Genomic DNA, 14,865 nt, shown 5'->3' with positions numbered 1-14,865 from the left:
CAGTATGTTCTTTTGGGGAGATTTCCCCGGGAGGCCTGGGCGCAAAGAAGGGTGTGTGTGCTTTTTTCAGCTGGGAGGGCAAGAGTGGGCATTCCAGTAGCTTTTTTTTTTTACCAAATGACCCCTGGGCAGAATGTTTGCTGGCTGGGGTCATCTGATGGTGAGGAAGGCTTTTTTTCCCTTTGGCCGCCCCTTCCTTCCTTCCTTCCTTCCTTCCTTCCTTCCTTCCTTTCTTTCCCTGCAAGTAATGCTCTGTCTGTATTCTTGGTGCTGGTGGGGGGGGGGGAGAAACAGTGGGAGGGCTTCTAGTGCCCTGGCCCCACTGGTGGACATTCTGGTGTTTTGGGGCATTGTATGAGGGAATTTTGGACTGGATAGTTCACTGGCCTGATCCAACATGGCTCCTCTTATGTTTATGTTCTTTCTTTTCATGTCTTTCTTTTCCTTTCCTTCCATTTCATTCTTTCCCTTTCTCTTTCTTTCCGTTCATTTTTGCTGGATGAAACTTTTCTGTTCATCATACTGTTGTTACAGACATAGGAGCTCTGCCAATGAAAAGTTGGCACCCCCAGTTGTAGCCAGGTGACCTTCTATGAGTTTTCTGTGTGAGTGAGTGAGAGTAAGAGATGTGGGGCAGAAAGAGATTATTGGAGATTACTGTGGTATATCTCAACAGCACTGGAAGAGATGGTACTATGAATTTGGCACCATTTTACTGGTCCTGCTTTTAACAGCTGTCTGACACCAAAACTCCTCCTGTAGATATTAAAAAGTATTAAAGTAGTTCACTGGCTAAATATCTGCACAACAGGTTGCTTTTAAAAGCATGGGAAACACAGCCAGTAAAAAGCTGCAAGCCCCTCATAAATATCCTTTTTGGGATAACTGCAGAAAAGCTTGTATGAACTTTATATAACTTGAAATTAATTTCACAGCAATTTTCCAGTGTTTCAACCAAAGAAAAGTATGAAAAAATAGTTGTCGAAAGATTTTCTTCAAACCAAGCAAGCTTGGTTGTAGCTTGAGGCAGGGTTCCAGTAGTAGCAGCTGAAGGAAGGGCCTACTAAATGTGTCAGCATATTTTGAGGTAGAGTGACTGCCAGGGCCCAGTGTGGGTGGTACACAGTGCTGGCATTCCTGATGGCAATGGCAACAACACTCCCAACTGCATACACTGGCCAGTGCTGTTGAGGAAGGGATGTGTAGGTGGTGCAGGCAATTGTACATGAGCATTAGAAGTGCTTGCAAGCTGGAAAAGAATACACAAACAGATAGGTACTTCCAGGTGTGGGGGTGAAAAGAGAGGACTGCCCACTTTCCACCCCCATTTTGGCTCAGCATGGGTTTCAGAGAGATTTTTCTGAAAATGAATTTACTTCCGAAGAAGAGGCAGGTTTGGGGGAGTACCCTGGAAGTGACATCACAGGAAAAGGTGGAGTTTTGGTTCAGTGTGCCCTGGAAGTGACATCACTTGGTCCTTGACACAAGAAATGACATAATTCCTGTCTCCTGGCTCCACCCCCAAAGTCTTCTGCCTCCACCCCCAAATGTTAGTGGGCCACGAAGGAGAAGTGTAAAAATAACCGAGCCATGGGAAAGAAAAGTTTGGGAAACCCTGCTCTAGAGTCTAGACCACTGGATGTAACCTGTGAAAATGAAGATGATCTTAGAACCACCTAGTTATCTACTGTATTCATGATACTGTATTATTGTATGGTATTATTGCTATGTAGCACCTCTATGTTTTATTGTTTTATTATGTTTTGTGTTTTTTATATTGCCATTGACCTGTTAGCTACCCTGAGCCTGCTTCGGTGGGAAAGGTGGGATACAAATCTAATAAAATAAAATAAAAATATGGAACAGTGATGTGAACAGTGTGTGAAAGCAAAGTCAGGTTCTTTCTTTTCCCTGCACCTCTGCTGAAACTGTATCATGTGTGAAGCAATTCTTAGAGGTATGGGGGGAACAATTTTTTTTCCTCAACAGACTGTGCTGAAGCACTAAATTAAAATGTTTTTTAACTAACAGTGAAACTAGCCATTCTTCTTTTGCAAGAATATATCATCTAGAAAGCCTAGCCTTTAATTTCTGTTTGAGTAATAACAACAAACCATTTACTGAAGTAGCGAATAAAGAGGGTTGTTATGCTAGCAAGTTTGGGGGGACAGTAATGAATATTGTGTTCAGGCCATTAGTGGGTGATATAGAAGCAACACCAATTGAAGATCTGGGGAGCATATTTTGAAAAATGAAAAGGTGGGGTGCTCTTCTGTGACAAAAGAAAGTCATTAATCAAGATTCCCTTCCTCCTGACCAAGAAGGCTGCAAAGGATGGATTGGCATGGTTTACATCACCATCTCAACAAACAGCAAATTCAAAGTTGATGGAATTGTTTCTAAGGCTGTGGAATTAAACAAACAGCAGCACAAAGAAAAATTGAGGGATATTTACAACTTCATCTTTCCTTCCTAACTCGATGGGTGTCCTAATTAAAGATACAGTTCACTGCCAGTGTTTCCTCTAAGCTGAATTAGCATGAACCAGCTCACAGATTTTTAGCTTCCAGTTCACACATTTTTCTTAGCTCAGGAAGGATGACTTCCATAGTACAATAATTTATGCAGTAGCTCACAAAGTAGACTTTTTGCTCACAAGACTCTGCAGTTTAGCGGGAACATGGTTCATTGCACACCCATGAGTCAGCATTTGGACTCTTAATTTAGGCTATAATTTCCCATAAATCTTTCCTCCCTGCTGGACAGCGTTCAGTAGCACTTCCTGTAACTGCAAACTACTTGGTGTGGAGAGGGATGGGATTGCTGTGGCCTTCAAAGGAGACTTTTGCAGTCTGAGCTCATCATAAATAACGCTGTCTTAATGAAATATGGAATGCGAAGAACAACATATTCTCTATAGGATCATCTGGCGTTAACTATGCACAGCTCAAAGCGGGAAGACAGACATCCTGCACAAGTAAACCCCCCTTCCCACAATGACTTTCCAGGTGCTTTCCAGGTCCTCCAACTATGGTTTGTTTTAATATCTTCTTTCCCAACTCCATTTCCTATTAGCTCCCCCTCCCCTTTCTTCCCTCTCCACTTGTTTGAGGTTTGGATACTGAGGAGGAGGGAATTCACACTAATCCACGTGCCAGCAGGAGCAACGGAAGAGGTTCCTTGAACGTTGTATGAAAAGAAAATGGAGTCCGTAGTGCAAACAAGCGAGAACAGGAAAAGACAGGCACATTGAACAGTGAAGGCAGCTAGCGGCGAGAAGGGCAGAGGGCACTACTGAATGACAGAACGCTCTAAGCCTCGAAAGATGGGGGAGGAGCGGCACGACTGATCAAGCAGTCTTTCATTATCTCGTCTGCGTAAGGCGAACAATCACTTTGCTCCCTCCTCTTTCTCTCTCCGCTGCATCACTAGGATACGCGCAAGGCTAACCTCACCGATAACCAAAGCAACGGCGGAGGCAGCCAATGGCCTTCCGGCTCCGCTTTTTCCCTCTAGACCAATCAGAAAACGGCGCGGCCGCAACCTTGCGGTTGGCCCAGCACCCGAGCCAATCAATAGAGAAAAGAAGACGAAGGCGGGGGGGGGGAGGGGTGGTCGGAGTGGGCTATGAGAGTGAGGTGAACGCGAGCACGGAGTCCGCGTGCCGGGAGGCTATAAGAACCTGAAGACGTCGCGCGCGTCTCAGATCCTTTGCGGAGCTCCAGCGCTGAGAGGGCGCGCGCACAATTCTTGTTACCAGCCGTTGTTCCTCCTGCTTCCTCGTGGTCACTCGCCAGTTTCCTCCTTCGCTATGAAGACCAAGTTCTGTAACGGTGGCGAGGCCGACCCTTCCCCACTGGGACTCCTGCTGGGATGCAGCCCGGGCCCCGTCTTGCCCGCCCTTGCTCAGTCACCCTCGTCCGCGCCGTCTCTGCCTTCCTCTCACGCCGAGATAGAAGCCAAAGAACTGGGGCTCCGGGGGCAGCACCAGCAACCTCTTGCTCTACCACCGCCCCCCACGCCTCCCTCGCCGCCGCTTGAGGAGCAGCCCGACCCCCGCACTCGCCGCAAGGCCTATCTGTGGTGTAAGGAGTTTCTGCCAGGGGCGTGGCGGGGGCTGCGGGAGGATCAGCTGCACATCACACCCATCAGGTCAGCACTTTGCGGGGGTCTCACTAGTAGGCGTGGTAAAGGTGTGGTCCAGCATTCGAGTAGGGGAAGCGCTCGTCACCGCGTGTTTCTGAGTATGTGCAGAGTGCTCTCCTTTCTTAGTCGTGGATTAATTCTCCGCCATCTCGTCTTTCTCTAGAACGAGATGCTGATGTAGCCTTTAAAAAAGCATTGATCTCTGCGGAAAAATGAGGGTGGGGCACTTCATACTGTCGCACTTGCCACTTTTTGTCCTTCGCAGAGCCTCTTGTTAGGTTTGCTTCACGCAGAAGTGGAACGTTGCACAATTAATTTGCCATATGGTAGTTCATATAGAACGTCTTGCATAGACTTCCGGGGAGTGCTGGAAATAGAAGCAATGCTTTTGTAGTAGGGGAAGGTGGGCTTGCAGCGAAGTTTGTGGAGGTAAACGTTGCTAGGATCGTTTTATCCTGCTTTTCAGAATATTTGAAGCTTTTGGAAGTAGAAAATTAAGTGAATGGGTAGCTGAGTTAAATAACACTGAGTTGTGATTTGCGTGCAAGCCATGCTATATAGAGTAACTTTTGGTTTCTTTCTGCTTTGTGCTTCAATTTCTGTCGTTCAAAGGCTTTCAGAGGTATGTTACGTAGTTAACAGACATGTGGTTTACAGATCCATTTTACAGGCTGTAGTTTGTTACTTGAGATATTCCACTACACCAGTTTATTGTTTCTTAACCATGGTTTGATGTGATTGCTGAACTAAGCTAATTGCTTTTGCCCCATGGCCATAATTGGCTTTTGTGAATGTAGAGATTTCTTTTATCTCACTGCCATCATTGATCAAGACCAATATTTAAAGTTTTTGAAATGCTGTAAAAGCCCTTATGGAGAGTGTAAAGCCAGAAAGGAATCACAACCCAAAAAATGCTACCTAAATAACAAGAAACAAGAATGTGACTCAGTAAAGTGCTTTCAAACTCAAATGTCTATACCTTTTATTTTAGTGTACAAAAAGTGTATCAGTTGCCTTTTTTCAGAGACAAGAATATTACCTTATCCTAAATACAAAATTCTATCATGAACTGTCCTTTATCAACAAGCTGTATGAAATTCAGAAGCAATGTTCATAGTGCTTCCCACTGGTCATCTGCAGTCCTGGAGAACCTTGGAGACACCCAGCAGAGCCCACATGTATTTTTGTATTTAGGATAGGGTCTCTGAAAATAGGCAATTTATATAAATTGGTATTTGTAAAATAAGAAATATAGACATTTGAATTACATTCAGTTTCTTGTTACTTAGTTAGCTTCCCTGGGAGTGTGGCATGAGTTGTGTATTGTAAGTAGTTATGCTGCTGCATAAATGTTTCAACACTGAAAAATCTGTCTTCAGCATATGAAGAACTTGCAAAGCACAGCCACATTTACATAGACAAGTTTATGTATTCCAACTTGAGTTTGTGCTATATGTGAGAAACACATGATTTTGAAATGTGGATGTGTGTTAAAATTGACAGAAATGTGTTTCTCAAAAAAAGTGATATAGTTTATTATGTGAAATAGACTACTATATAGGAAAGATTATTATATGAACTGATATGTACTATTGCTGATGGCCTTAGAGGCTGTTGTATATGTTTGTTAGGCCAAAGTTGCAAGGAATGCTCCTTTTGCTTGAAATACATTACCTGAGTTTGTTCATATTGGTATGATTAAACATGTTTCAGAAATGTACAGTTCAGAATGCTTTAAAGGTGAGTGTAGAGTGAGGCAATTGAGGCATTGTTTTACCTTGGCTGAAACTTAAGTCATGATGTGGTTTCTGAATAGTAAAATTTTTGGTGTGCAGCTTTGATCATGAGATTCTGTGAATGAGCAGCATGAGTCATCTCTTGGCAACAAGTTCAAGTAGTGTTGGATGCTGCCTTGCTCTAATAATGCCATTAGCTTAGATTAGCTAACTTTTAATATAGTATGAGTAAGTAATTGGGAGTGGAAAGTTCCATTCTGGTCAGCTACTATACATTTTGTGTTTTGATAGATTTTCCTTTTAAGAAGAGAAGCAGCTATTTTTGAAATGACTATTGTATTTACTCAACACAAGGTATAAGTGAATTAAATATATCATAAGTTTTTAACATGCCATAGAAGGACTTTGGTTTAGGTTACAGTTAAATAATAATCTTGACTTATGGTGTAAATGGTCCTGGCCAAAGCAGGAGGGACAGTAGCTCGGTGGTAGAGCATCTGCTTGGTAAGTAGGAGGTCCCAGATTCAATCCCTGGCATCTCCAACTAAAAAGGGTCCAGGCAAGTAGGCGTGAAAAACCTCAGCTTGAGACCTTGGAGAGCCGCTGCCAGTCTGAGTAGGCAATACTGACTTTGATGGACCAAGGGTCTGATTCAGTATAAGGCAGCTTCATATGTTCATGTTCATATTGCTGTAAAACAGGTATTATACTATAGTACAGCATGCAGAATGCTCTTGCCATGGAGCCCTAAATATGTAAATCATAAACAAGTAAAATTTTCCATAGTAATTGACAAGTGTTTCTTTGGTATGCTTAGGATAGCATCACAGTATCTGTAATTAAAATATTTTAATGGGGTTTTTTGTTTTAAGGCTAAAACTTTTCTTTAAAAAAAGAAAGCAGACTTCAAGTGACTGTTTGCTCTGCTGGCAGCCTTGCAGCAGTATTATTGAAGCTATTATAACTTTCGCAAAGTTCAGTGTTCCATAAACAAAGAATTTGGAAATGTGTGTTAACTTCTGCAAAACTCTCTAGTTATGGAGCCTTTATAGGCTTCTTATGCAGAGTGAAACCAAAACATTTTAATTACTTTGCAGTTATTTTATATTAACTGCCATGTTGGTAGTTTTACTGATAGCTTATGCTCCTCTTAATGTGATATGGAAAAGAGGGGAGGTGGTAGTAAATGTAGATGTTTTCTGCAATAGCAGAAAATGAACTGGTGTCTGGGTTATATTGTATTTGAAAAGTAGTTATTTGTGACTTTAGGTAAGACTTGGCAGTTAAGTAATGCCAAAAAGAATTAGGGATTACATGTAGTATCAGGTTTACATATTCTGACTTGAACAAAGACTGGTAGATGTCATCTAATGACTGTTAACTTGAAAGTGCTTTGGTGCAGGTCACTTTTAAGTGATATATAAGGATTAATAATAGATGCTGTGGAATGCAGATCAACCTCTAGCTCTGAAAAGATTGAAGGTTACTAAGGAAAAGTGACAGCATGTTTTACTTGTTTGACAGGGAAATATACTCCGGATGGGTAGGAGCAGTGCAGGCAGTGAAGAAATGGAAATTGTGTACAATGTGAGCAGTAACATGCTTGTTTTCTCAAAAATGTGATACGGAAAGGTTCAAGTGATGTCTTGTGTGCATGGTTCATGTCACATACAGATTTTGGTAGTCATACATCTGGTTACTAGTTGAGAGCTCATGTAATGTAGGGTGTTAGATCTGTGTCAGGCTCTCCCCCACTCTCGCTACCCTCGTCAGGGAAGGAGACCTCCAGGATGAGAACTTGGCGGTGAAGCTGCTTTTGGTGTAATCAGAACTAGGGAGGCAGTTTGACTTAAGGCCTCTAAGGGAATTTTTTCAGGCCTGGTCTCTCTCTCTCTGACCATTGATACTGGCCTGACCCCTCAGTTCCCCATCGAGTTCTTCCTCATTTTCACTTCAGCCTTCCCCCTTTTATTCCCTTCTCCCCTGAGCCAATGGACTCTCTCCTGCTGGCTTATGCAGGACACCTGCTTCAGAGAGCCAGTTTGGTGTAGTGGTTAAGTGTGTGGACTCTTATCTGGGAGGACTGGGTTTGATTCCCCACTCCTCCACTTGCACCTGCCTTGGGTCAGCCATAGCTATCGCAGGAGCTGTCCTTGAAAGGGCAGCTGCTGTGAGAGCCCTCTCAGTCCCACCCACCTCACAGGGTGTCTGTTGTGGGGGAAGAAGACATAGATTATAAGCCGTTCTGAGTTTCTGATTCAGGGAGAAGGGCGGGGTATAAATCTGCAATTCTTCTTCAGTTCTTCTTCACATTTCCCATCTCTCCAGGCCACTCCAGGAGAGGAAGCCTGTTTCATCCAGTTGGAACTGGTTTCGTCTGGTTCCTCCATACACCTTCCCTCCCTGTTTTCCCCAGAGGGGACCTCTCTCAATAATGAGTACACCTATGAGGTGCAGTTATTTTCAACCATTTGGTGCTCTGGAGATGTATTGAATATTGTTCCTTTTGCCATAATAATTTGCCTTCAGTAGAAGGAATTCTGATTTTTGTAGCTGTTTGAATTGTTTACCTGTGTGTGCCTAAAAACTGTAGAGTGTTTCATTAAATTGTGTGTTTGGCAGCATAACAGGTTTCAGCCATATGTATTTCTCCATTACTTCTCATGCTGCAAAGCAACTAACTGTTTGGCTTCTTGGAATTCCCTTTATGCCTTATCTGAGTTAAAAAAGGAAATGGAACTTTTCCACTGATAGGTATCTCCACAGGAAAGTGTGGAATGTCCTTAAATGAGAGCTGTAATAGAATGTCTTTTCAGTTTGTTAAATGGACAAGAAATTGAGTGGGCATGGATTACTGACTTTTTAAAGTAAACAAAGGCTGCTAGTGTTGCTTTTTGCTTTTGAACTTAGCCGGAAATGAGACAGCCTTATTATTCACTTCCAGAATGCTTCTGTATTTGTCAGAGAAAGAGACTCTACCCCCAGTTATCAGTGCTGTGCAAGTGAGAAGAGCCCTGTGAGCAATTTTGGGAACAGGGCAAGGGAAAGTCCACCAAAGTTGCTTGTGAACATTTTGTATCCCTTTTAGAATTGCCTTGTTCCATCTTGGTTATGATCAACCTTGACTGGCAGCAGCTCTTCATGGTCTCCAAAATTCTTTTTTATTCTCATTCATAGCTGTCTTATGGCAAACCTGTAGAGTTATCAAGGCAGATAATCAGAAGTGCTTTGCCATTGCCTGCCTCCATGTGACAGCCTTGGTATTCCTTGGTGGTCCCTCATCCAAATACTAGTCAGGGCTGACCCTGCTTTGCTTTCGAGATTTGTCAAGATTAGCCTAACCTGAGCTGTTGTAGAAAGGTCCTTTTTGTTGGAGATTCAGATGACTGAATGTTAAGCCCTTAGCTTTCTCATTTTTGGGGTTTCAGAACTTAGTCTCTGTTCCTAGGCTGCTTTGGTTGCTCTCCTCCCAAGTAACTTTTATGTCCCCCATTCTACCAGTGGAGCACCAAAGCACATTTAAAGTTATGGTATTAAAAGCCCTGTACGGTCAGGGGCCACCTCTCCTGGTATATCCCCGAAGGGCACTATGCTCTGCTGGTAAGAACCTGCTGGAGGTCCCTGACCTGAGAGACACCTAGCTGTTCTCAACCAGGACCAGGACTTTTTCAGCCCTGACCCCAACCTGGTGGAATTCTTTGCCAAGTGGCATGTGTGCATTGCGGGACTTATTGTAGTTCTGCAGAGCTTGCAAGGCAAAGATGTTCCACCACATTTTCATTGAGGACAACAAAGGTTCTCTGTCTAGCTGGTAGTCCTGCTTTTCCTGCCTCTTCTGCTTCTGTTGCCCCCCCCCCCCCCGCAAAGCAGTGACATATCTGGCTGGGGTTTTTTTGTTTTAGTATTTTGATGTACACCAGCCTGAGCCCTATCCTATGGGGGAGGGCAGTTTAAAAGTTGAATGAAATAAATAAAAATTAATTAACATACGTTGCTTTCCTTTCTTTCAGTTTCCTTTAGTTCAATTTTAAATTGAGAGTGGCTGACTTAAGCTCCATGCCCACCTCTTCAAAAAAATCTGTGACCCAGATTTGGAAGCTCTGAATGCTGTTCCCGAGCTATGGTGCAGAGCTTCCTTAATTTCTTCCAAAAAGGACCCAGTAGCAACAGCAGCTCAAAGGACCCTCCCTATGGAACCTCTGTTCCTCTTTGAAACTATGGAAAATTGATAAACTGTTTCCCTTGTCCAAAGTTAGTTTCCCAGTTATAGCATCATCCCCAATTCAGTACTGTTTTGAAAGAAGCTGTAGGGAAGTAAATGTATTGCATTCAAAGCACATGCCTTAAAAAGTAATTTATTTATCAAGTGTAATGGCCAGTGTTCCCTCTAAACTGTATGAGTATCCAGCTGCTCATTAACACAGGAAGCCCCAACCAGCAGCAATCTGGAGTCACACAGGGGTTTGCACTGCTTATTGCCTATTTTAAAATTAACAGCAGTTATATTCTGCTAAAGATGTGAACTTGTTCTGCTCAGTAGGGAAAAAGAATTAGAGGAAATATTGGCATGGCTCAATTTTAATACCTGAGAAAGCTTACTGTAAATGCAGAATACTTGGAATGGTTATTGTGAACAGACAGTGGCTCTCTATCAAACATAAGGTGCTCGTAGGGATAAAACAGGATAACTTTTATGTGGTTCTTTGAAACAGGAAGACAATACAAGTAGCACCCTTTTGTATGGTATTAAGTGTTAATATTGGATACTCATAGGGCAAGATACTAGATAAACCCTTCCTTTTGAAGTTGCAGAAGCCTAATATTTTGTATATTTCATCTCAACAAACAACCTTTGATTTTGGTCTTTTACTACACAGATTATGGTCCTGACCATCAAATAAAATAGTGGCTTTTTGTGATGTTTAAACACATAGCAGCATTACAACAGAAAGTCAGATTTCTGCCCAATCTTAGACTTTTATAAGTTCTGTTTTAATACATTTTAGTTCTAAAATGCAGTTTTACGTATTGAATCATTACAGCTAAGCACAAACTGTGTAAAGTATCTTACTGGACAGGGCTCACAGTATTCTGCTTTGAATGCAGAAGGTAGCAGGTTCAATTTCTAGTGTATCCAGTAAAAAAAAAATCGGGTAATAGGTGATGCAAAAGATCTCTGCCTGACATCGTGGAGAACTGCTGCTAGTCAGAGCAGAAAATAGTGACCTTGATGGACTAGCGCTCTAATTCAGTATAAAGCAGCTTCATGTGTTGCTGGAAATTATTCGGAGGAAAAATTAGATTGCCTGTCCAGTAACTTGCCTGAGACAGCTCACAAAATTTAATTTAAAAAATTTAATACATTGATTAAAATCCATAATTAGAAGTGAGTCTATGCTGAATAGCACACTTGACTCAAAGGTTGCTGTGAAGTATGCATTTCCATATGCCTCTGTGTGGAGTAACTGAACATATGATCATTAGAATTTTATCATTTTTGTTTCTTTTTATAGAGGAGGCCTCAGCAACATGTTATTCCAGTGCTCATTACCAGATACCATAGAAACTGTTGGTGATGAACCACGCACAGTTCTTCTTCGTTTATACGGTGCAATTCTGCAAATGGTGAGTGTTTGGGGAGAATGGGCAGGACTTTAGATACTTGTCATTGAAAATGCTGAAAGTAGATTTTGCAGGAAATATTATCTTACTGTTGAGAAGTGACAGATCTTCCATCTGTATAGGTTCATTGTCTAGTGCTTAAAATCTGCAAGGCTTTCTAAACCAAAAACCTCAGTTGTCGTTTTCAGCTATGATGTGACTTGCTTTTCATCATCAGTAATGCATGTGGGTATCATCTGGAGCTTTAGTAATCAATAGTTCTTTCTAAATTTTGTAAAGGACGGGGGGAGAAATCAGCATTGGTAGTAAATTATCTGTGAGGTAGTGAGTATCACTAACTTTGAGAAAACCGTAGTGTACCAGTGTTTTTCTAAAACCATTCTTCTAAGACATGTGTCTGTGGTCTTTTTCAACTGATAAAGTAACCTATCAGAAGATTTAGTAGAATGCATCCCTCTGCATATGCAGGAGCAAGTCTCATTCAGCTTGATGCAGCTTGCTTATGACTAAGTATGTATAAAACTGTTCTGTTCCTCTTTAGTGCGCACAACATGCCCTCCAGTCTTTGTGGTTACAGAGTTGTGAAATTGTTTTTGGATGCTAAGTGGCTTGTATTAAAATTGTTTGCTGTCGGTGTAAATACTGACAGTCCTGGATTTCCAACTGTGTAGCCAACTGTGATAACCAAAAGATTGCCTTTATTCCTGTGGTGGTGCACACTTTATTTTTAAATATCTTCAGTAGTATGTGTGCAGTTTATCTGGAATCTCCAGTAGAATAATGACAGTAACCACAGTAGTAATAAACTTGCTGAAGTCCGTAGCACTCCCTTTCTAACCTAAGGTACAGGCTTCTCAGAGAGGGCTAATTTTTCTGTGCACTGTTCTCATGCAAGGGGGTGAGATTAACCTCTATATAAGCGAAATGCTGGTAGGGAATATGGCAAATTGATTAACCTCTATATAGCAAAATGCTAGTAGGGAATATAGCAAATTGAACATCTAAGTGCTTATAGAAGAAGTAGGGTAGGGGTTCCTCACTCATTGATCTCCTTCTCTGTAAATACGTGATCCTCCAAGTGAACTTTGGCTGCCTGTACTCAAGTCTGCTATTACTGTACTTTCATTTTTGTACATAATGTTTCACACTTTCCTACACTTATTGGGGAACATCATGAGGATATTATTAGATGTATGACTGTTGGGTTCTGTGTTGCAGAACATAAAATACTTTCATTTAGAAAAGGCTGAGACTTAACATTTTTCTTGCCCATTTTGGCCATGTACAGGAGTAAAACTGGTCTGAAATGTGCACAGCAGCAGTATTGTTGAGGATTTTTCTTAAATAAGCCATACCACTGTAGCTTCACTTAGTTTTATTAAATTGCCCAATGAGAGATGAGATTTTAAAAGCAAAGGCTACATTTTAAGAATGAAGGCTATCTTTAAAAGTAGCATACTAACTTGCTAACTTTTCTGCTTGAAAGGGGAGTTTTTGCTCCTAAAGATATACCACAAATTTAATTCTGAAGAACTTTTACTATAATTATAACATCTACATTTATGGAATTATGAATCAGAATGTGGATGCATAGTGTTTTCCCTCAGTGTTCATATTTTTACCATGCTACCTTGTGTGTAGTTTCCTGGGATGGGGGGGGGGATTACAAGCGAGCCCTGAATTTTTTTCAAGGTCTGATTTGACCAATCATTTGAGTGTTAACATCATAACCTTGTTTTTCCTTGGTTTTTAAGCTCTTTTGAGATATCTAAATTCCTTTCTTTCCATAGTGGCAGTGAAATGACTGCTCTTGTTGGTGCAGTTCACTAAGGGTTAAGTAAGCAGAAACAGTTCCAAGGTAAAACTTTCAGATTATATGGAGGGTCTCAATATAAACATTTGTCTCTTCTAGACCAATCTTCAGTGATAAGCAAACTGATTTTGCTGTAGATGGAGAACTTGGAACTGGTTACAGACCTTTTTAATTTTGGATATAAAGTTTTTTTTTCTCTAGAGATATTAAGATCCCTAAAATGCTGGTTTAAATTATGGGCACAAATATAGTGGGCAGTAACTTAAAAATCTTATTACTGATTTCCCAATTGCTATTTGTATGGGTTAAAGAGTGCAGATATAAAAGGCTGCATCTTATAAACATAAGATTTTTCAAGTAGAATTTGACTTTTCATAAATGTGTGCAGAAAGCGCTACTCTTTCCATTGTCAAATTCAGATGCACAGGACCAAAAATTTAATCTTTTTGTCCTTTGATCAAAATTCAAAAGTCTGTGGGAAGCTTCTAGCTTCAAAATGATTGCTTTCATATAAAAATCATTTGTTTTTTATTAAAATTACTTCAGCATCAAATTCTGGAAGACACAAATGTCAGTACCCTGCTGTTGAGTATAAATGGTTAAAGTTGACTAAAGTTACCATGTAGAAAGGGCATGGGTCCTCCATCCTCAGTCATATTAGTTTTTATTTTAAACCACTGTTTTATTCATGTATTATAAGGGGGGCAGAAGTTAGCTTAGTTGAGTTGATATGTATAGATTGTCATCCTGGCAGAGATTGATATAAAATGAGAATCTCAGACGATATAGCTGACCTACTTTTTTGTTTGTGAAGAGTTGAAGTTTTAGTTAAATATGTGCATTTGCCTTTGAAGCACACATCACCATCAAGCTTCTGTTCCTTAACTCCCAAAATGTAAAAGGCCATGTCTTATTAGAAACAGTTCAATCCTATTGTTCATAATAAATCATTTGAATTTCTGTTGGACTGAGTATTTAGCTTGAGTTGTTATTTCCATGCAGTGAAGAAATTCATGTTCGTTGCTCTATAAATACTAATGGCAATAATCAAGAAAAGCATTTACATTTGGGTTGAAATAAATGGAACTTTTAAACTATTATACACTTACAAAAAAGGTAATACTTGTAAGATTGCTGTACTTATACTAATGTTTAATTGTTGTATAGGTCCCATGTTCCCCAAATAAAGGGAGACTTGGTATAGCAGCTCATTTTCTATTTTGCATTTCTTAAGTCTAAACATTTGGTTTGCTGTTATTAAATGCCAAATCAAAATATTGTATGTGGTAGTTGGAACAATGACTAATTAATGTTCCTTTAGTTTTTGATTGTCATTTCATCAGAAAATAAAGTTAGGAGCATTGACTGCAATCCTGTGGTATTTCATTCCTGCTTTGCTTTTTTATTGCATGTACTAAGCAAGTGTAGAATGCTGTAATTGTAATACTCTTGTTGTGATTCTTGCTTTGTAGCAAGGAAGTACTGCAAATACCTGATACCAGCAGATAGATTGGTAGCTGAACTCCTGTTAAGGGGCACATGTATTGT

The 14,865-nt window shown here is 40.8% G+C and overlaps 1 protein-coding gene across 1 annotated transcript in view; it reads left to right on the top strand.

Moving 5' to 3' along the window:
• Nucleotides 1-3,602: 3,602 nt before the first annotated feature.
• Nucleotides 3,603-14,865, top strand: part of CHKA (choline kinase alpha) — a 29,787-nt gene continuing 18,524 nt past the window's right edge. The window contains exons 1-2 of the mRNA XM_060261413.1: nucleotides 3,603-4,152; nucleotides 11,396-11,507. Of these exons, the coding sequence (XP_060117396.1) occupies nucleotides 3,812-4,152; nucleotides 11,396-11,507 (453 nt within the window). The 5' untranslated portion in view covers nucleotides 3,603-3,811. The remainder of the gene's footprint in view (nucleotides 4,153-11,395; nucleotides 11,508-14,865) is intronic.

The sequence above is a fragment of the Heteronotia binoei genome, chromosome 21 (genome assembly GCF_032191835.1).
Source record: "Heteronotia binoei isolate CCM8104 ecotype False Entrance Well chromosome 21, APGP_CSIRO_Hbin_v1, whole genome shotgun sequence".
In the NCBI taxonomy this organism is placed as follows: domain Eukaryota; kingdom Metazoa; phylum Chordata; class Lepidosauria; order Squamata; family Gekkonidae; genus Heteronotia; species Heteronotia binoei.
Note: the sequence above shows the minus strand (reverse complement) of the source record. Positions and strands in the feature narration are given on the sequence as shown.